This window comes from Pangasianodon hypophthalmus, chromosome 3 (assembly GCF_027358585.1).
Source record: "Pangasianodon hypophthalmus isolate fPanHyp1 chromosome 3, fPanHyp1.pri, whole genome shotgun sequence".
In the NCBI taxonomy this organism is placed as follows: domain Eukaryota; kingdom Metazoa; phylum Chordata; class Actinopteri; order Siluriformes; family Pangasiidae; genus Pangasianodon; species Pangasianodon hypophthalmus.
Genome location: NC_069712.1, coordinates 8,533,322 through 8,555,883, shown reverse-complemented (window position 1 = coordinate 8,555,883; position 22,562 = coordinate 8,533,322). Strand labels below are relative to the sequence as shown.

General features: G+C 39.5%; 1 protein-coding gene across 6 annotated transcripts in view; it reads left to right on the top strand.

The window, feature by feature from the left end:
• Positions 1-22,562, top strand: part of htt (huntingtin) — a 50,305-nt gene that overhangs the window by 11,769 nt on the left and 15,974 nt on the right. For 2 of the 6 annotated variants that reach the window (XM_053232558.1, XM_053232557.1), the window contains exons 9-45: positions 139-343; positions 1,627-1,671; positions 2,128-2,205; positions 2,935-3,428; positions 4,075-4,198; positions 4,464-4,582; positions 5,010-5,121; positions 5,294-5,431; positions 6,008-6,166; positions 6,863-6,960; positions 7,086-7,225; positions 7,403-7,466; positions 7,737-7,837; positions 8,668-8,814; positions 8,999-9,119; positions 9,262-9,407; positions 9,867-10,024; positions 10,798-11,000; positions 11,194-11,320; positions 11,927-12,051; positions 12,195-12,305; positions 13,715-13,792; positions 13,896-14,119; positions 14,215-14,293; positions 15,509-15,670; positions 16,482-16,537; positions 16,792-16,940; positions 17,089-17,225; positions 17,357-17,473; positions 17,575-17,697; positions 18,563-18,813; positions 18,907-19,049; positions 19,178-19,388; positions 19,567-19,708; positions 20,763-20,942; positions 21,153-21,329; positions 22,356-22,432. In XM_053232558.1, the coding sequence (XP_053088533.1) occupies positions 139-343; positions 1,627-1,671; positions 2,128-2,205; positions 2,935-3,428; positions 4,075-4,198; positions 4,464-4,582; positions 5,010-5,121; positions 5,294-5,431; positions 6,008-6,166; positions 6,863-6,960; positions 7,086-7,225; positions 7,403-7,466; positions 7,737-7,837; positions 8,668-8,814; positions 8,999-9,119; positions 9,262-9,407; positions 9,867-10,024; positions 10,798-11,000; positions 11,194-11,320; positions 11,927-12,051; positions 12,195-12,305; positions 13,715-13,792; positions 13,896-14,119; positions 14,215-14,293; positions 15,509-15,670; positions 16,482-16,537; positions 16,792-16,940; positions 17,089-17,225; positions 17,357-17,473; positions 17,575-17,697; positions 18,563-18,813; positions 18,907-19,049; positions 19,178-19,388; positions 19,567-19,708; positions 20,763-20,942; positions 21,153-21,329; positions 22,356-22,432 (5,321 nt within the window). The remainder of the gene's footprint in view (positions 1-138; positions 344-1,626; positions 1,672-2,127; positions 2,206-2,934; positions 3,429-4,074; positions 4,199-4,463; positions 4,583-5,009; positions 5,122-5,293; positions 5,432-6,007; positions 6,167-6,862; positions 6,961-7,085; positions 7,226-7,402; positions 7,467-7,736; positions 7,838-8,667; positions 8,815-8,998; positions 9,120-9,261; positions 9,408-9,866; positions 10,025-10,797; positions 11,001-11,193; positions 11,321-11,926; positions 12,052-12,194; positions 12,306-13,714; positions 13,793-13,895; positions 14,120-14,214; positions 14,294-15,508; positions 15,671-16,481; positions 16,538-16,791; positions 16,941-17,088; positions 17,226-17,356; positions 17,474-17,574; positions 17,698-18,562; positions 18,814-18,906; positions 19,050-19,177; positions 19,389-19,566; positions 19,709-20,762; positions 20,943-21,152; positions 21,330-22,355; positions 22,433-22,562) is intronic. The other 4 variants (XM_026933693.3, XM_026933683.3, XM_053232559.1 and 1 more) reach the window with 3 other exon arrangements.

Here is a 22,562-nt window from a genome sequence, read left to right as displayed (position 1 = left end):
GTGTGTGTGTGTGTGTGTGTGTGTGTGTGTGTGTGTTAATCTTTTAGAGAATGTATATCGACAGGCTGTGATTTTTGTTTTTTTTTGATGTACGAATCCTCAGTCTTTATATTAATCAAGGTGTGTGTCTCCAATCAGGTGTATGAGCTGACACTACACTACACACAGCACCGTGATCATAACGTGGTAACTGCATCTCTGGAGCTTCTGCAGCAGCTGTTTCGTACTCCATCTCCTGAGCTCCTGAACACACTCATAATTCCTGGCAAAATCACACACACCCGTGTCTTCAGAGAGGAGATGGAGAGCCGTGCCCGCAGTGGGAGCATTGTTGAGTTCATTGGTACTTTGTTGTGTTATTTATGCAATTTATGTGTGCCTTTGTGATATAGCATCTTTAAATAGGATCTTTATTACATTATGAGCTTTCAGTTTTTAAATAACATTAAGGACAGGCATCATAAGATCTATTTAATCTTATCCTTATTCAGTGAATTAGCTTAAGCTATGTGATAAGTAACATTTTACCAGTCCGGGCCCTAAAGCAGCAGTCTGAAAAGAGTAATCACATTTGATATCAGGATTTTGCCTAGGTCTGTTTAATTCAACTTTGACCCTGCATGGACTTGGGTTGTGTTTGTGTAACCAGTAGGGAACGAGACTCCACTTCTGAGTCTTTAATTTCATAAAACTATTCGAAGGAAACTTACTAAAAATAGCAGCAAAACACAATGAAGTTGATTGCTTTCCTATAACATCATGTCCTGAAATGTTTTATTCCTCTTATACCACAGCAGTTTGCCAATTTTTTATTTATGAAAGACACACATTGTACTTTTATTCTGTTAATTTTTGCATACAATATTGTCTAGCATGCGCAAAATAAGTATGTTCCTGTATAGCAGTTATAAACAGTCATTCCCTTTTTTTTTCTTTCTCTTGAAGTGAGTAAGACAGAAAGAATGCAGCTTGTCATGTTACTGAAAAAGCCGAAAAAGCCCCCATCTTGAAGACTTTACTATGTCGGAAAGGTTAATGTTACAGATTTACCACAGACACTGGAGACTCCTTCCATAGTTGCTCACACAAAATATCAAAAATCACACGTTTTAAAATCTGTTGTTTAAATATGAGTCCCTGTGTAAGTTGTTACTCTGGAAATAATAATGCATTAGAATGAACCCATTTGAGCAGACACTATTGTCAGAGCTGTCATTATAGACAATTAATCCACAGCTTCTGACTAATCAGACTTGAGAACTCAGCAGCACTGTGGCATAAATGGAATTGCAAAAATTTCACAAACAAATCCCACAAAGTGAAACTCTGTTGTGAGACCTGTTTAACACAAAGCTCTTAACATCTCTAACAGTGTTTCTTTACTTTCATATACTGTATGTACCTCATAACTTGCATGTGACTGTTGAATAAGTATTTCTATTATTCCACTTAATGTCCTACTGGAAAACTCATCATGAAATCATTCTGTGAAATAATCACTCATCTGATTTCAGTTACTTCTCCTCTGCTTTGTCTGTTGACCTAATCTCTAACTATCTAAACTCCATTTCCCTTGGTTTCTGGGGCTTTTTGCTGCTCTCGCTACTTCCTGTTGCATGCGTGCAGCTGGTGGATCTACATCCAGTCCACTCGTCCTCAGGAAGCAGAAAGGTGATGTCCTGCCTGACCTTTTAACCTTTCTATCACTCATCCTTTTGATTCCATCACCATATTAAGAGAAACATGCAGAAATAGAGCTGCAGGATTTATTTATTTATTTATTCATTCATTCATCATGCTGCATTATTGCTTGTAGTGCAAAAATGAATATTGGCATATTGATTTACCTTTGTAAAAAATGTGTGTCAGTCTAAAGTTATAACTTTTTGCATTGTTGTGTACCAAAGTAGTTACAGCTGATAGTTGACTAGCTACGGCATGTTATATTTAGTGAAGTAGGTGCTATTTTTTGACCTTGCTTCAGCAGCTTATCAGACATTGAGGGACATTTTTATGTTGGAACATGTCATTCTGTTGTAATCATTTAGGTCATTTAAAACTGCATAATGTGCACTACAGTTCATACCTTTATGAGGTCATTTCACCAACATGCTGTAACTGTTTCAGGTAAACTCCTGTCAGGGGAAGAGGAGGGTCTGGAGGATGATCCTGAGAAGGCAGAGGTCACGACAGGCTCCTTTACAGGTAGGACTTAAGACCTTGAAGTTCATTATGTCCATTCAATAAATAACATAAGGAATAAAACACTTGGGGCATGCTGTTATAGGAAAATAATCAATGAAGGGGTGATGTGATTATTTGTTTTCCTATAACACCACATCCTGAAGTGTTTTACTCCTCTTAAACTAAAGCAATTGACCAACAATGAAGACATGTCATGCTTTTAACCATTTATGGTTCCAATTAATGTTGTGGAACAGCCACAAAACAAGCTAGTTCCTGTTATCACTTACGTTATAGGAGCTATAAACAGTTGTCCCCTCACTTGCCTCTCTTTTTTTTTCTCTCTTAAGTTAATGAGACAAAAAACACAGCATTTCATGTAACTAAGAAACTGCAAAGTGCAAAGTCCTTTGTCCTATAGACTTCCCCATATTGCACAACTTGCTGACAGAGTGTTACCAACCCCTGACACTGGAGACTCCCTCTGTACATGTTAATGTCTGTTTATTATTAGGTGTGGATTGTCTGTGATACAAGTTCCTGTGAATGAGTTGTTGCTATAGAAACGATAACTGGTGCATTAGTATAAACCTGTGATTTGAATAACAGCTGTAATAGAAAATTGTTCAAAATGTTCATTCATCAATTATTATTTTTAATAATATTAAAAATAGTAAAAATTGTAATAATAAAATTTTCATTTTATTATTAAAATCGCATTATTTTTATTTATATGTTGAACTCCTGCAGCCTCAGTGGGAGGGGAAAGCTCCAGCGATGCCCCCTCCTCATCAGGTGTGTCATCCCTCAGCCAGGCCGACATAATTACAGAGCAGCCGCGCTCTTCCCAGCATGCCCTGCAGCCAGGCGACTCTGTAGACCTGAGCGCATCATCAGAACAAGGGGGCGGACCTGATACACCCGACGAGGAAGACGAAGACATGCTGAGTCGCAGCTCGAGCAGTGCTGCCAGGGCCGTGGGCGCCACCACTGACTTGCTCTCCGAGACCAATCCTTCTTCAGTGGGGGCGGGGTCATCGTCACCTCCTAGCGACAGCTCCCAGACGACCACAGAGGGGCCGGATTCGGCCGTGACACCTTCGGACTGCGCTGAGCTCGTAAGATACACTTCCTTCCACTCCGACAGCGAGGCCTCTTCATCCTACACAGCCTCCTCTTCCATATCTTCTTCTTCTTCCTCTTCTTCCTCTTCTGCCGTCTCCTTCGCTAGCAGTAGTGACAAGGTCAGCAGGTGGCAGAATGAGGGTTATGTTTTAATCTTCCCATCCTCCTGTTTGAGCTCATCTGCGTTTTTTTTTTTAATAAAGCTTTCTTCCCCATGCACGCACATATTGCACAGAAAGCACAGAAAATCAGTCAAGTGCATTTTATTCTTTTAATGAGTTTTCACTTTCTCCCAAAAGAAGGGTTCATAAATAACCCTCTATACTTTTAATTCTGATATTCAGTAAGAAGCATGATGGTGAGATCTCCTTTGGATATTTGGATTCTAGCATCAGGAATGCATGTTTGTGCATTTTTGAGGTTCATCTGTTTGACTTAGCACTAACTGCAATTACATCTCTGCAACTATTTTTCCCAATAAAAAACAGAGGATATACATTGATTTTGTTTACAAAGTGTACAGTTTTTGGCTGAATATCTACATTGAATCCATTAGTGCTTTGGTCTTTCATAGCAACTTGTGAAGTGGACTATCCTGATCTTGTGCTTATGTAAGAAACAGTAATGCATGTCTGTCTGTTTTTGTGTTATTTTTTTTTATGCCTGTGTTTGTGGCCATGTCTGTCTGTGAATGTTGATGTGTTCTTAGTTCTTCACGATCTTTATCGGTTTGCTGGGTGTGTGTGTGTGTGTGTGTGTATGTAGGTATTGGATGGTAGTGAGAGTCAGTACTCAGGGATGCAGATAGGCACTCTACAGGATGAGGAAGAGGAGGGAGTGGCTCCTGCACCTGATGAAGCTCCAGAGTCTTTTGCTCACTCTGTGCTGGGTACGGCCCGCATTCAGGCAATACACACACGCAGAGACGCCAAGAATCATGGACACATTGTTGCATTTCTGAACCTTCCTATGGCCCGTTAGCACCACTATACATGACCTTACAAACGATTTTTAATACAGTTTTTATCTAGCAAAATCTTTATCTACTACCCACCATGTAGTGAATTCACTGCAAAACTTCACTACAAGCTACATACACTGTCTTGCTCTCTTTTAAATAGTTAAATGTGTGGTTGTCCATATTTGTTTGCCAGCACTGAGTAAGCCTCACCTACTGGAGGGTAAAGGCCACAACAGACAAGCTTCTGATAGCAGCGTGGATCGCTTTATACCAAAGGATGAGGTTCTGGAGCCAGTGGACCTCGATAACAAGGTTAAAACACACACACAGTGCAATGTTAGATTATAAATACAAACACACATAATATTTAGCCTGTTCAAAAAGTAACGAGTGACCGCAAGAATGCTTTAATTATGTGAGGTGTCTCCCTAAACATCACCTAAACAGGCTTTCAGTGCATGCAGGGCTTGTTTATTTGTGGTATGAAAGAGTTTAGTAATCCATGTCACTGCCCACTTACTATACTTCAGGAATGAAATAGTTGAAAGCTTCATGTGCTTTAAAAAAAAAATACAGACTTTTGTCTCTTCCCATATGTCCTTCATTTAAAATTTTACTCTCTAGTGAACTTTTTTTTTTTTTTTATCTACACTGCTACCTTTTCTTTATTTTCACAAAAGAACACACTAATGCTGAAAATGCATTTTAAATTTTTATGTATTTTGCCTGTGTGTCGTAGCTGTCTAGGATTAAAGGGGACATCGGACACTACACTGATCCGGCAGAGGCGCCTCTGGTGCACTGTGTGCGGCTGCTGTCAGCCTCCTTCCTGCTCACTGGCCAAAGAAATGGTAAGAACTGGAAGAACATCACTCATTCATTGTGCCTAGAAAGTGCTGTGAAACATGAAAAGAAATTCAGGGTTAAATATGTGCAAATTAAATTTTGGTCAGCAAGTGTATAGCGGTTTTAGAAATGAGCCTGTGACATTTTATTTTGACAGTTTGTGCATGTGATTCGCAGGGCTGGTTCCTGATAAAGAGGTCCGTGTGAGCGTGAAGGCTTTAGCTGTCAGTTGCGTAGGAGCTGCAGCAGCTCTTCTCCCTGAAACGTTTTTTAACAGACTCTACCTGGAGCCCCTGGATGGACAGCAGACAGATGGTAAGACGCTGGAATATGTTTGGAATAAAATTATATTAAAAAGAAAATGCTGAAAAATTAATATGCTGTTTATTGTCGTATATTGCAACTGGAATTACATACCAGTGTCCATTGTTCTACATATGATACTTCTACATGTAGATTACATTTACGTTACGTGTTATGTAACATAGCGTAGCTTTTTACCGGTTATTTTGATTGTAACTGAGTGCTTTGTTGGAGCTCTGCACTCACAAATTTCATTCTCATTTTATTTCTTGTGTAGTCTGACATGACAGTAAACCCAAATGAATGATTTTTAACACATTGATATAGCGAAATCTGTAGTCTAACCATATGGACTTCACTACCCCGTAATGCAGATTGTCACATTGTTAAAATGCTGCACAATCTGGGCCTACAATAACAATTAGCCTACAAAGGTTTCTTTCTTTTCCCTGCCAGGAGCACGTAGCTCCACAACAGATTGACTCACTGTTCAGTTGTCTTGAATGATTTTCAGCATGTCAAGCTAAATTTGCTCTCATTGTGGTGACAAAATGAACTCTAATGTGTGCTGGGGTGTTTGTTTAACAGAGCAGCAGTACATCAGTGACATCCTGCGGTACATTGAGCACGGGGATCCTCAGATTAGGGGAGCTACAGCCATACTGTGTGGAGCTTTGATCCAAGCCATCCTGCTCAAGACTCGCTTCAGCACGGAGTCGTGGCTCGCACGCCTCCACAGCACCACTGGTGAGAATCACAGAAAAACTATGTGCAAAGCTTCAAAAAGATAAAAAATAGAAAAGAAATTCCGTACTAGTTAGGAGAAGCTACACAGGTTAAAGGAAAACTCCACCCTGAAACACATTGAATGTGTTTATGCTGAAATATTTGTAGTGTGTTTAGTGTTAATTTGTTGGTTGGTATTGTATTTTCGTTGTTCTTGTGAGATGACGACGTCAACTTTTGCATCAATTGTTTTTAACAATTGCAAACCAAGGGATAATGGTCATGTTTCGTTGTTAGTGCCTAAAAAAAGAGCAAGAGCTTCATTTTGTTTACTCATTTTTTTCAGCAAAGTCATGGACACAATTAACGATCACATGTTAATTATGAAGATTAATATGCAAGTTGCTCAGGGTGGGTTTTTCCCATTTCCTTTTGTGTGAGATTTATTAAATATAAAGTGTGAACAGCCTTTGTTGTTCAATGCAGAGTAGTGCAGCGGTGTTGCTTCTAAATGATTGAGTTAAGAACTTAATTTTATACAGAGTTTAAACTAGTGATTTTCAGTTAATGTTCTTGGCCCTGATGTATTAATTACAAAATATTTACAACTTTTTTTTTTTATTGTATTCTCTGTTTTGGCTCAAACAATTAAGTACAACTTTAGTCATCACTTTATCTCTGACTCTCATGCATTCTTTTTTTTTCTCTGTGTCTCAGGAAACAAAGTGTCTCTGGAAGACATTGTACCGTTACTACAGCGCAGTCTGAAGGATGAGTCCTCAGTGACGTGTAAGATGGCCTGTTCGGCTGTGAGGGTGAGAACATGTATTACATGTACATGCCATGCCAGTGTAGCCAATCAGCTACACGTGGGTATAAAAATACTAAATAGTTTTCTCTAGACTCAGGTGTGTGTATGAATGTGTGTTTCTCGTTTCAGCACTGTATCATGGCTCTGTGCAGCAGCTGTCTCAGTGAGCTGGGTCTGCAGCTCCTCATTGACCTCTTAACCCTGAGGGATTGCTCTTATTGGCTGGTCCGTAATGAGCTGCTAGAAACCCTGGCAGAAGTGGACTTTCGGTAAGACGAGTCTGAGGGTAACTCGGCTTTCAGACTCAGATTTGTCGTACTGCACTTAATACTGATATTAAAATACTGTTAGGTTTTTATTCTTTTATAAATGTGTTGCTTTAACATTACATCACTACAATGTTAAAGCAGTGCTAAAGACTCTAACATGGCTACTCTCGATTGCAGGTTAGTGTGCTTCCTAGAGAGGAAAACTGAGAAGTTGCACAGAGGAGAGCATCACTACACTGGGGTAAGGCTACACAGACCTCACTCTTACTGGTAATGGTACATTTTTTTCATGACCTTGCCCAATCAGGTAAACAAGTCTGTCTAATGCAGCAGTGTCAGTCTCATGCTGTACTGTCACTCCCCATGCTGTACGATCACTCAGACTGCATTGCTACTTTTTTTGAAATTTTCTAGTACACTGTTGTAAACGTGCAGTAAGCAAATTATTTGATTTCTCTTTTGCACAGAGTCCCAGTTTAATATATGTTTCTGTGTGTTCTCTATCTGTCAGTTGTTGCGTCTGCAGGACAGAGTATTAAAGGATGTTGTGCTTTACCTTCTTGGTGATGATGATCCACGTGTACGACATGTTGCGGCTTCTATTGTTAGCAGGTAAACAGCCATAACGCTATGTTCACGCAAACAAACAATAAAGGGACAGGGACAGGGCAGTGACCATTCATATGATAAGTACATTCACAACACAGAGCTGCGATTTTAGTGTCACGGCAAGCTATAGGCAACAACTGAATTGATTGCTTCTTAATTCTGTGCAAATTAGGTGTAGCAATACGTAACAAATCCGAACCAGTGGCTCGAATGATTCCTCTGAGCAATCATAAGGCATGTGTAGTTTTTTTTTTCCCCTTCAGTTTCCTACTGACAAACCTCGTTCCAGTCTGTAAATAGTTCCTATTTACTGTTTGACATGCAAAAAATGAAAAAAAAAATTAAAACCGTGCTTTTGTCTTATTCTGTCATGTACGAGCTCTCCTGAGTTAGTTTCTTAGTGCCTCTGGTGAAGATATATAACTAGTACAGTTAACTTACTTTTCTAATCTGCCGGCGAAGTGACAACAGTGGCAGTTGGTACACGCCCACAAAAGACAAACTACAGGTGACACAGGCGACTTGTCACTTGCTTGGGTGAATGTGCTTGCTTACTGAAAGTACCAGGCATTTACCGACAAGGAACTCCTTTCTGAGGTGGTGTTGACTTTAACGGCGCACAGTATTTATGATCCTGGTACATGACAAAAAGAAGCCAAGCCGTTGTTTGCTGTCTCTGGCTGGCTGTGCTACCTGATTTCACACAGAGGGAGAATGCAGTCTTTTATCAGTGGAATGCCAACAGTCTTTGTACTCTGTGAACATCTTTATTCTTTTCTCACTTTACAGTTTATGCCTGTTGAAATTAAAACCCTGTGTGTGCCTCTTTCCAGGCTGGTGTCTAGGTTGTTCTACGATTGTGACCAGGCTCAGGCAGATCCAGTGGTGGCCATTGCACGTGATCAGAGCAGTGTCTACTTGCAGCTTCTAATGCATGAGACCCAGCCACCATCTCAGTTTACTGTCAGCACCATCACACGGTAAAAACACTATTGACGCTATGACATATGACATCACTGTATAACATCTCAAGGTAATATATTACGAGATACACTGTAACATTGCATACAGTGTAATGATCAATTGCATAATAAGTTAAACCTGATAGTATTTCTGGTATTTTTTCCTCCAAATGACTAGTGCAACACATGTGTTTTCTAATAGGACATATCGAGGATACAGTCTGTCACCGGGTGTGTCTGATGTTACAGTGGAGAACAACCTTTCTCGAGTCATCACTGCCATCTCTCACGCGCTTACCTCCTCCACCTCTAGAGCTCTGACTGTAAGTTTGAGAAGGCTGAGATTTGAGTGCAGTTTTCTCTGTAGCAATACAAATTGAGTCCATTGATGATTTCTTCAAATATACATGAAACTCAGGGCATAAATTTATCCTAATTACGTTTTCTATTCTCTGTTCTCTTCAGTTTGGCTGCTGTGAGGCACTATGTCTGCTATCCTTCAATTTCCCAGTGTGCACCTGGAGCACAGGATGGCACTGCGGCTTTGTCAACTCCCCTGTGTTCCACTATGGGCGTTCCAGCCAGTACCGCAGCCAAGCACGCTCCTACAGGTGAGCACAGAGTATTTCCTAGACAGTAAGTCGCTCCACAGTATAAGATGCATCACGCATAAATTCCACAGTATAAGATGCATCACTCATAAATCACTCTTAGAGGGGAAAAAAAATGTAATATACTTGCTCTAACAATATCATTGTCATGACAGCGTCTGTAGGACTTAAGAGAGATGCATAACAAGTAAACATTTATATAAAAATTTAACACTATATAACTATACTAAACATATATAAATGTTAATGTTACAGTTTTACTGTGAATGTTTCAGTAAAGATTGTTGTGGAAAGCATTTTAACTAATGTAGTACAACTTAATGTTGCAGTGCCTGCTAGATGGCAAAACAGTGCCTAAAAGTCTGGGAAACAAATGCACATCATGCTTATTTTACACTGTATCTTGTTAACCCTTATTAGTCAAAGTCTTAAGCTGTATAATCTGTGCTCTCTCTCTAGTCTGTCTCAGAGCCAGGGCGGCAGCAGTGAAGACAGCCGCAGGTCGCTGATTGTCGGTGTGGCCAGCATGGTACTGTCCCTGCTCTCCTCCGCCTGGTTCCCTCTGGACCTCTCTGCTCATCAGGATGCCTTGATGCTGGCTGGAAACCTGCTTGCTGGTACACACCTGCCTTACACTGTCACAATCATGAAATTTTGGTTTGACCGAAAATAATCAATTGCCATTTCTGTTAATTTAATGCTGCCATTTTAGCATGAGCACAAAAATACACTTTTAGCACTTTTAGAAATTTTAGCAATGTGATTAGGGCCCTGTAAGAGGAACTGAGAGAACAAATTATTTTCTAGATTGGCAGAGCATACAAAAGGATCCCTCATTTTACAATGTATTTTATATATATATTTAAAGATACAGTGTAGAATGTGCTTCATTTATTTTAAAAATAAAATAAATTACATTATCGTGTCAAGAGGTCCTGAGCTTGTGAGTCATCCTGACAGTTCTATTATTTTAATGTGTTAGGGGTGTCAGGTAGGAATTGGCAGGGAATTTGTACACCTACTTCATACACCAGCTCAGATATGCCAACCACCCTCATGCCTCAAGTTTAGGCATGAAAGAAATCCAGCTACACAGTGACAGGCCCACAGCCAATCAGGGCAGAGAGTGAGAGAATGGAAGTGTAAGCAAAGAGGAGTGAGAGATTGAAAGAGTCTGGTGTTATACTATAAGAGGACAAAAAGCATACAGGACTGATGGAAATTGTAAAATCTTACATCCTGTTGTTTAAATTTGAATCAGTTGGTACCTAAAAGGACCAGATAAGGTACCATAAAGGACATAAGTACCATATTCTTCAAGGTTTGTTCTTGTGGGTTTGATATTTGTTGCCTTACCTGTCTGTGTCCTGCTTCCATTCTGAAACTCAAGCTGCTGCACCAAAGTGCATGAAAAGCCCATGGGGTGGTGAGGAAGAGTCCAGCTCTGCGCCCTCCAAACAAGAAGAGGCGTGGCCTGCTCTGAGTGACCGTTCCCTAGTTGCTATGGCAGAGCAGTTGTTTTCACACTTGCTAAAGGTCCTCAACATCTGTGCACATGTGCTAGATGACACTTCCCCAGGCCCAGCTGTGAAGGTAATACAATATTAAGATGCTTCTGAGCAGAACAACACTGCAGTGGTTTTAAAAACAAGAAATGCTTTGTATATATGTATGTATTTGTATTTGTGATGATATTTTGGCATGTTATAAATCACTGTATGAAACTATTTGTGCTTTGAGATCTTCAGTAAACCATTAATTTTTATTTATTTATCTTTTTAAACAGGCTACGTTGCCATCACTGACCAACACTCCATCTCTGAGTCCAATCAGGCGAAAGGGCAAAGAGAAGGACACGACTGAGCCCAGCACCACTCCCATGAGCCCAAAGAAAGGAGGAGAGACCAATGCAGGTAAGATGAGACGACACATGACACTTCTCATTTCTAAACAAGTATTTACGTCAGTCCGGATGCATTTTCATTGCTAGTTGTGGTCGGCAGTTCCTTTAAGTAGTTGTCAAAAGTTGAATATGAAAGCCCCCTTAAGTGACCACCTTTCTCCACTGCAATTTTATGCCATTGACTTTTAAGCTTGAATTAACTGCCAAAGTTCAACAAATTAACTTCTTAGCCTAAAGGAAGAGGGCTTGGCATCTTATAGTCCATGACTGAGAAATTTTCTTATTAGTCATAAACTTGATAAGGGTGAATAACAAGAGTAAGAGTAAGATATTCCTTTATTTGTCCCGCAGTGGGGAAATTGCATACAGCATGTATGCAGTCCAAACAGCATGTTCACTGAGCCTCTTTCAGTGGTACAGTTCTTGAATATGTTGACTTGAACTTGTTGGTCTGTTTAAAAAAAAAAAAAAAAAAAAGCTGTCTGCTTAATTACCAATATTCCTAAGTCCCAAGTAATTAAAAAAAAAAGTAAAATATCAAAGATGTTAGGAGAGGCCTGTTTTGCATTTTACTGTTGAGATCTTAATTCTTGGAACATTCTCTGTTTTTAAACAGGCAGACCAGCGGACAGCACAGGCACAGCCCCTGCAAGCAAATCCACCTCTGTGGGCAGCTTTTATCACCTGCCTCCTTATCTGAAGCTTTACGACGTGCTCAAGGCCACTCATGCCAACTACAAAGTGAGACAGCTTAGTGTCTGACGTCTGGTTATTTCATCTGAAGGTTGTATGACCTCAGAAGGACGTCTGTGCATTATAAACAAATAAATGAAAAATCTTGTAATGGGTAGTTTGTCATGTCTGACTTTGTGGGTGTTTTCAAGGTAACACTCGACCTCCACAGCACCAGTGAGAAATTTGGCAGCTTCCTGCGGTCTGCGCTCGATGTTCTGTCCCAGCTGTTGGAGCTGGCCACACTGCACGACATTGGCAAAGTATGACTGAATGTGTGACGTTTATGTAATTACTTTGCTTGTTGGAATATGCCAGCACTTTTCAAAATAATCTCTAACCTCAACCTCATCTGCGTCTGCAGACAAGAATTTTGACGCATTTCCCTGTAAAGGGAAAAGAACGTAAAATTAATTTGCTCAAAACTCACTTAAATAATGAAAGTCTGGGGTAGTTGTTGATCTCTGTCAATAACTGTTTAAATTACAATGAAGGATGAAACAGATGAGAGAAACTTTCTTACTAAAGCTGTTCATGAGTTTATTCAGCTTGTTGTTACTATAACAATACAGTGAAATATAATTCAGGGTACTTATGCCTTCCCTAAGCTTCTGTGCAAATTATCCGAAAACTGGTGTACATGGTGCCAGATAACTACAAAGCCCTTCCTCAAAAAGTCAGAAAGGACTAATTTTACAAACACCTAAACTGGTGTTTCACATAAATGATTATTTACTTCCCCAACAATTGCCCTTAGACTTCCATTCTTTATTCAGTCTAGGAAACTGCACATATATTACAGATGTGACAGATGGAGATTAGGCTGAAGAGAAGAACTGCTGGAATATTCTTTTAGCACTGGTTATTATTTAATACTGGAATCTGATTAGCCAAAAGGTGATGATTAATTTATAAATCATAACAGCAGCTCTGACAATAGTACCAGTTGCAAGGCAAATCACAGTTTTATATTAATATGCTCATTCTAATAAGTTATTGTTTCTATAGTAACTACTAATTCACAGAGATGTGTATGTTGGACATACCATGTAGTCTAATTCTAATAACAAACATTAAAACTTGTTATTTAATGAAGAAAACATAATTATTGATATATTGAAGCTTTCTAAGAGGAGATTTCCTTTTCTCTATGAGGAGATTTTTATTTAAACATAAACGGAAGGAGTCTCCATTGTCAGTGCTTTGTACGCCATAGATAATGCTGTTCCTTTAAGTTTTTTGGAAAGTCTGGACCGAGGGATATTGCGTTTTGCAGGTTCTCGATAACATGACCAGCCACATCTATCTGTCTTATTAATTTCTAGAGAGCGCCTGTATATAGCTGTTATTACATACTACGAGCTAACTTGTTTCATGGGCGTTCCAAAACATTAAATGTAACTATAAATAGATAAAATGTGTCATGTCATTCTATAATAAATGTAAGTTGTAATTGTTTGCAAATTGCTGTGGTAAAAGAGGAATAGAACACTTTATGACGTGCTGATATTTAAGGGTGGTACCAGAAACTCTGGTTCATACCAACCTGTCGTTGATTATTTTCTTGTAACATCACGTCACGTGTTTTATTCCTTATTTGTTTCTGTGTATATTGTAATGTGTTTATATGGATAAAGAGAATGAGAGTCCATCCTCTGTGTTTTGCATTCAGTGCGTGGAGGAAATCCTGGGTTATCTAAAGTCCTGTTTCTCACGGGAACCCACTCTAGCCACAGTGTGTGTCCAACAGGTGTGTCACATGCTCACACCTTCACACTCACACATGCACATCTCTAACTGTAACATGAGAAAGCACTGCAATATTCTACTGAGCCTTACTGTTTCTCTCTCAGCTGCTTAAGACCCTGTTTGGGACTAACCTAGCCTCTCAGTACGACGGGACCTCCTCGCACCCGTGCCGCTCCCAGGGGAAGGCCCTCCGTCTGGGCTCGTCCAGCCTGCGACCAGGCCTCTATCATTATTGCTTCATGGCACCGTATACACACTTCACCCAGGCTCTTGCAGACGCCAGTTTAAGGAACATGGTGCAGGCTGAACATGAGCAAGATGCATCAGGGTGAGTAAAGGCACCTGAGTAAAGACACATGTAAGGATTCCCATGCTTTCGTAGAACTTTATGTAAGAGATAGTGTTGTATGTGCACTCCTGCAGGTGGTTTGATGTAATGCAGAAAGTGTCCAATCAGCTGAGGTCAAGCATCACTAATGTGACACGTCATCGAGGAGACAAGGTAAAGAAGCTCAGAGATTGTAAGATTTTCTTATTTCTCAGCCTCCTGTGCTCAAGGCTGTTTAATTTTATGAGATTTTTTAGTTAGTCCATGAGATGATCTCATAGGTAATAATGATAAGTGTTTAGATTAACACAATAATCTCAAATTTTGTAACATATATAACAGCTTTTTTAAAATTGGAATTAAAATGCATCTTTATAGTGACTTTATACATCTTTAGACAATACAAATTATATTACTGACAACAACTTTAGAAATATTTACATTAGGGCTGCACAATATATTGAAATTAATGTAAATGTAAATATGCATATCGCAAGAGCTTGATGATTGAATGATTTTAATACTTCAAAAAGTTACGAAAAGTCAGAGTTTTAGAGCGATGCAGATAGCAGAGAATGCTCTCTTTTCTGCAGAAGAGCATGAAAAATGTATGCTGGTTATGTCATAAATGTAATATTTATCATGCCTCATATCGCATTATTTCGTGCCTCATAGTTATTGCATATTGCATTTTTCTTCAATATCCTGCAGCCCTAATTTACATGAATTTCTTAGTTTTTGGTATTTCCCCTTCTTGCTTTAATAACAGTGTGCCCTCAAGCTGGCATGGGCCTCCATGTGTTTGCGATCCATTTTTAGATCAAATCCATGGGAGAATCATCTGAAAGTATGCTTTAATAGAAGAGATTAGGCATGAGGAAAATCTGACCTTCTGTACAAAGCAGTTAACATGGTCAATATCACAAATATGCTAGCATTTACATGGGGACCTAGAAATGGTACAGAATCTTGAATATTAAATATTCAAAGTTTTTTAAACTGGCACTAAGATTGCCTAGTGAAAATTAGAACGTTTTGGTGAAATACATTTTTAGTTTTTAAAGTCAAGGTGTCAGAAAATGTTGTAGGCAGGAAGAAACAGTTTTGTTCAAAACCAGTAGGCTTCAGCCACAGCGACATCCAAGGGGTTTTCCCTAACCATACCCCAAAACACACACACACACACACACACACACACACACACACACACACAAAGTTAAATTCTACATTATAATTGCCTTTTATAGTCTACTGGTGCTCATATTTGTATTTGTTTGATTAACTGGGTTTATTTGATTAATGGATTGGGCTGTTAGATGTCAGTATATATTTCTATCCATAAAATGTTTTGATGCATGGCTGACTTATTGCATCATGTGTGTGTTTCAGAATGCTATCCACAACCACATCCGTCTGTTTGAGCCTCTGGTGATCAAAGCGCTGAAGCAGTACACCACCAGCACCTGTGTGGCCCTGCAGAGGCAAGTGCTGGACCTGCTCGCTCAGCTAGTACAGCTCCGAGTCAACTACTGCCTGCTCGATTCTGACCAGGTAAGTCACACAGCTTCATCCAAAGTACTGAAACGTATTAAAAGTACTTAACCCTGAATCAGATCAAAGGTCCAGGTCCACTAGTGCCTGCTAATAAAATTGTTAGGCACATTTTTCCACTTATCCCAAATATATTTGATCAAAGTAAGTAACTTATAAATTTGACAGTGTAACCTACATTTGAAACTAAATTATGTGTAATGTAATGTAAAGTTTTATGTAGACATGCAATTTATACATTGCCCAAATTGGTATCTATATGCTTACTTTAGGACTTTCTAGAGCAGTACAAAAAAACAGAACAAAACAAATGTCAGGTACCAAACATGTCTTGGCTGATCAAGATGAAAATTGTGCAAATGATTGTGAAATGTTTTATTGATAAAACATTAGGATCTTTCTTAGTTGTTCTGAGTAACAGTAAGAGACAAAACAGCTGCGTTTATGATTTGAGTTTGTATTGCTTTTCAGCAATCCCTGCCTTGCAGACCATGTTTTTGTGCTGTGTGGCTCCAATGAGGCTGAGCTTTAGCCAAATAATAACATTAGTCTCCAGTGCAGCACTAAAAAAAAAAGCAAACATCAAGTGCCAAACATAAGGGCAATTGGGGTAAGAAGGAAATTGTGCAAGTTTTTATTTTTGGCTGAACTGTTTCGTCAAATCCAGGCTTGTGCAACAGACAGCCTGTAACTACTGAATCTGAGAGTGTAAATTAATTAAAATCATCCCCATTTGTAACAACAAAGCTATGATGCTTAAAAGTAGATTTCGCCCAAATTTTGTTAACATGTACTGCATTGTGTGTTTCAGGTGTTCATTGGTTTTGTGCTGAAGCAGTTTGAATACATTGAGGTGGGGCAGTTCAGGTAAGCTGTAGTGGCTGAATAAATGCACACCTACATTTAGGAATATTAACAGTGCTATGTACTTCTTATACCTATGTAAGCTTCAACTAAAACAAGGTTACTGCTTTTTTTTTTTTTTTTTGGAAATATTTCCCTGGTGTACAAGCACCCTGTTGATGAAGATGGTTGTATCTTCTTACTTACCAAGATCCTCTGGTCTATTATTAATGCGTGCCTCATTACCTTGTCTCTTCATTTCTCTCTCACTGTCACAGGGATTCCGAGGCAATCATTCCCAATATTTTCTTCTTTCTGGTGCTGCTGTCCTATGAGCGTTATCACTCCAAACAGATTATCAGCATTCCAAAGATTATTCAGCTGTGTGATGGCATCATGGCTAGCGGCAGAAAAGCGGTCACCCACGGTGCGTGATACCTCCCCTGGAACAAACCACTTGCCAAAATGTCTTATTGTATCATTGATGAAATGAATGCAGAATGTTTTATTGATAAAACCTTGAAAGAGTTGCTGTGAGTTGTTTTGAACTTTACTGTGTTTGCATTGCTTCTCAGCAATCCCGGCCCTGCAGCCCATAGTGCATGATCTTTTTGTGCTGCGAGGCTCCAATAAGGCTGATGCAGGCAAAGAGCTGGAGACTCAGAAAGAGGTGGTGGTGTCCATGCTGCTACGCCTTATACAGCATCACCAGGTAGCACTGCACTCTAGAGTGTCTGCATTATTCACTGCTGTGATGCGCTGAACTGTGTTTTAATGAAGGCATTGTGTGTGTGTGTGTGTGTGTGTGTGTGTGTGTGTGTGTGTGTGTGTGTGTGTGTGTAGGTGTTAGAGATGTTTATCCTGGTCCTGCAGCAGTGTCATAAGGAGAATGAAGATAAATGGAAGAGGCTGTCACGGCAGATTGCTGACATAATCCTGCCCATGATTGGTAAACAGCAGGTAAGACATTGTTGCTTAGCAGTATAACTGTCCATTAATGATTTATTAGTGACACATCTGTAAAGAGTATATGTGTGCATGTGTTTATGTGCATATTACAGATGCACCTGGATTCTCCTGAAGCTTTGGGAGTGCTGAACACACTCTTTGAGACGGTGGCACCATCTTCATTGAGACCAGTAGACATGCTGCTGAAGAGCATGTTCGTCACACCTTCTACAATGGTCAGAGTGCTCAGTTACACATAACCACGTTAACCAACAGCCTGTCATCACTTTTCATCATCGTGACTGTTTTCATTTTCGTATTTATGTTACCCACTTTTATTTAATTTCACTTGCAAATAGATAGATAAATAATCGTGTTGTGTGCAGAGAGATAGATACATACATACATATATACCTATGTACATAAATATGCATGCAGACATAAACAGAAACATAGACAGACGGAAGGATAGATAGACAGACTGACAGACACACAGACTGACTGAATGTTTTACACATAGACGCTAACAAACAAAAGTGCATATATACAGAATATGTGATTTAAGCTAATTTAATTAATTAATTAGCAAATAATTGAGAAATCAGGTAGTTATAATGAAATAGAATTTTATAATTTGTGTAAACGTGTAAACCAAGCAAAAAATGCTGTATCAATGAAATTTAAAAGGATTACATTGTTTTCTATACACCTTAATGCCGAATTTGTGACACATAATTAGAATTCTAATATTTATATCTATTAGAATACTATTTTATTGAAATAAATACATACAAATTCTGTAGCTTTAGCTCTATTGTTTGTGTTGTTATCATTTGTATATCTACTGCTTTGCTAATCATCTGCTTTATTGTCCAATTACGTCTTCTGTACAAATATATAATTTGTCCCAAATTAAATCATTTGTCAGGCATCAAGTGTTCTATCAAATATCTATTGTATATCATATCTTTATATGTTACGTCTATCGTATGTCATCTGTAGATTTTATGCCTGAATTCATTGTTATGTTTTGGCATTTCTTGCTTGTCATTACCTGAGTTCTGTCTGTATCCATGATGTTCTTTTGTTCTTTTGCTGTAGGTGTCAGTTGGCACGGTGCAGTTGTGGGTGTCTGGGATTCTGGCCATCTTGCGCGTGTTGATCTCCCAGTCAACAGAGGACATCATTCTGTGTCGCATTCAGGAGCTGTCTCTGTCTCCGTACCTTCTGTCATGTTCCGCCATCTGCCATCTTCACAACAACGATTCTTCTTCTCCAACTGCCCCGCCCACCTCTGATGTAGAGACCAGTGGAGAGCCACAGCGCTTTCTGCCTGAAGAGACATTCGCCAGGTGAGACTGCTTTTTTTAAGAAAACTTTTTTTGGAGAATGTTTGGAAAAACTCCTCTGATTTTCCTTCATCTCTCCCCGCCTCGCTCTCTCAGATTTCTTCTGCAGTTGGTAGGTGTGTTGTTGGATGAAATCTCCAGGAAGCAGGTGAAAGTGGATATGACTGAGCAGCAACACACATTCTACTGCCAGCAGTTGGGCACGCTCCTCATGTGTCTCATCCACATCTTCAAATCGGGTATATAACGAGCTCGTATCTTATTCACATTTTTCAGTTTCCTGTTTCATATTTGATTTATTCTGTATTGCAAGGCAAGATTTGTCCTGCAATCTTCGCTTGCATCACGTTGTACATGCTGTGTTCAGGAATGTTCCGGCGCATCACGGCTGCAGGCAGCCGGCTGCTCAAGGTGGAGGGGGCTGAGGCGGGAAATTTCTACACCCTGGAAGGGCTTAATGGCCTGGTGGTGCAGCTCATCACCACACACCCCTCCCTGGTGCTTCTCTGGTGCCAGGTGCTTCTCATCATCAACTACACTAACTACACCTGGTGGTCCGAAGTGCACCAAACCCCCAGGTATGCTGATCTTTCAAATACGGTTTAAATACAGATTAATTGGGTTATAGGTTTTTTCTAATATTAAGATCCAAATGATGCTACAAAAATTGAGCAAATCTATCTGTGTAATCATGTCATAAGTCCTTGAGTTTTTCTAAATCTAAATTTCAATTTCTAAATCCTTTTTTGTCTCTAGGAGACACAGTTTATCCAGCACTAAGTTGCTGAGCCCTCACTCGTCTGGAGAGGATGAGGAGCAGCGGCCTGAGGGAAAACAGGCCATGTGTAACAGAGAAATTGTTCGCCGAGGAGCGCTTATTCTCTTCTGTGACTATGTGGTGAGCCTTATTTGACTGAGTTTTACAGCTTGAGGCAGTTTAAGGGTCCTTCCTCATCAAGTTAGTGCTTTGTTGTGTCCGAAATCAAAAATGTAGGGCTGGAAACATACTCATAAAATTAATTCATTCACTGATCAGAAATACGGTAGCACAAAAGCTAAATAAAACCTAAATAAAACATCACCCAAGCACAGGGGACACGGAGCTGGTACTAAATAAATAGTAATAATTAGTTTATAGCATTTGTCATCCAGTGTTTATTTTCTCTTTTTGTCTGTTGTTCCAAATATCCATAACAGATCACATTACTGGGGTCCCCCGGGTCTGTTGTTTGGCTCAGTGTAGCAGCTCACGTCTACAAAAAAAAAAATGTTACAGAGTGTTACAGAGTGCGATTGCTGTTTTCTCACCTGTATAAACAAACCGCACAGATGGAGAAAACACACCAGGGTTCAATACAAATGGACAAAGAACTGAATATGCCTAAAAACCCTAAAGTTACCCAAAATTTATTTTGGAGGTTTTAAGAAAAAAAAAGCATAGAAGCGTCTACCAGTCTGAAGCTTCCCCAAACTTGCATTCCCATCTTCCTTTCCTCTCATAAACTGGTGTAATTTTTAACTGTCATATAATCTGCATTATTTTCTATGACACAATAACGCTTATTAGTTGTCTTTGTATGTTATATTACTTAAATTTAGTTTTTTAAATGAGTTTTCCAGCTTTTTTTTCTTTTTTTCTGTTTCTTAAAAGAATTCTGCAAAAATCACTGTAATGACAATTTTAACACATTGACCAGTCCGCACACTAAAAATCATTTAAGGGAAACTCATTTTATCATAACCAACATGGGTTAATTCAGACAAAGTAGTATCTAGCAGCTTGAGTTGTACAGTTTCTAACTTTAAAATATAGTGTAATGTAACTTTCTCTCTTCTTCAGTCTTTCTCCGAGGTTTTCTTTCACACTCAATTCCTCTACATTCTTATTGCTAATCGTCTCACTTACACTCTACTGCTCTTACTCATAAATTCTCTCTCCCGGTGTATCCCAGTGTCAGAACCTGCATGATTCGGAACATCTGACATGGCTGACGGTGAACCATGTGAGGGATTTGATCAGTCTGTCGCATGAACCGCCCGTGCAGGACTTCATCAGTGCAGTGCATCGCAATTCTGCAGCCAGCGGCCTCTTCATTCAGGCCATCCAGTCCCGCTGTGACAATCTCTCTACTGTACGTCACACAAACACACACCCCACAGCCAGTGACTTCTTTATTTAGGTTGTCCAATCTTTATCCATTAAGTGTTGCAGTGAGACATCAGTGTGGTAGTGAGACTTTCCAGTGTTTTTTGCTGTGCTCAAAACACATCCAGTAATGAGCTCTCTCTCTCTCTCTCTCTCTCTCGTGCACTCTTTATCTACTTCCTCTGTTTCTGTATAGCCGGTGATGCTGAAGAAGACTCTGCAGTGTCTGGAGGGAATTCACCTCAGCCAGTCCGGAGCTCTGCTCATGCTATATGTGGACAAGTTGTTGAACACACCCTTCCGTGTGCTGGCCCGCATGGTGGACACACTTGCCTGCAGACGTGTGGAAATGCTGCTTGCTGAGACTTTACAGGTTACATACACAAACACACACACACACACACACACACACACCTGACATTATATACAGCAGTTTAAATGATACTTTTATACTCTGGAACATGGAAGCAAATGCCATGGGAGAAAGTTCATAAATATTTGATAGTGTATATTTTTCTAAATGTGTGTTTATGTTGAGCTGTACAGCAAAAAGCAAAGAACTTGATTTATTTTGTCTATAATATTTATATATTGTCTATAGGCTATATTCTTGAAGGCAAAAGAAGTCCAAATCTGATTTATCCTCATATGTGATGCAGGTTTATCTTTTTCTCTGAGTGTGAACAGCAAAATTCACATTGAATCTGACATTTTTAAAATTTGGGCTACTTTCATATGTGATACTGAAATCCAGTACAGATCAGGTATGTGGCAAGACAACCTCAATCTGAACAGGCTTTGTCCTAATTTTGGCTAAAGCGTTTTGTCAAATCACACAGTATTTATGTCCGTTGACTTGAGTCATTGCTCCATTGTTACCATAGCAATGAGCTACACACTCTGACTAGATTTTACAGACTGCTTTTCAGTACAGTAGACTTGTTTCAGATATTAAATTCTCAGATGATGTGATCTCCTGTCAAGAACTATTACTGCACTGTTACCCTCTACTTAAAGACAGTGATGCAGCAGCGCTTTAATCCTTTAGTATGTTCAACTCTCTCACCGCCTCATCTCTATACTCTGCCTCAAACAAAGTGAAGTTTTTCTTAATGCCACTGTTTAACATAATTCTGTTGTGTGGATCGGCAATGTTAACAATAATTACATGAATTACAGATAAAAGAAACAAGCTGATATTGATCTCTTCTCGGAATTGAGCATGTAGACTTGCAGTCTGACCGAAGCTATAGAAAATGCTGTTATATTTCCTGTACTAAATGGAAAAATGCCACTTATCAATGGGAATAATGGGATTATAAGCTCTTACAGAAGAACCATGACTTACGTTTGTTTGTATGAAAACCTTCTCTCTGCCTTCTCTCTTTTTCCTCTGTAGAATAGCATAGCTCAGTTGCCAGTGGAGGAGCTGGACAGGATCCAGCAGTACCTCCAGACCAGCGGCCTTGCTCAGAGGTAATTCTACGTTTTGTGATTTCCTGTGGTGTTTGCTCATGTCCCCATGCACTTAATTATTCATTTACTGTAGTGTGAGACTCATGTAGATGGAAGTGAAGACTCTGCTGTTGATTAAAAACTGTTTTTT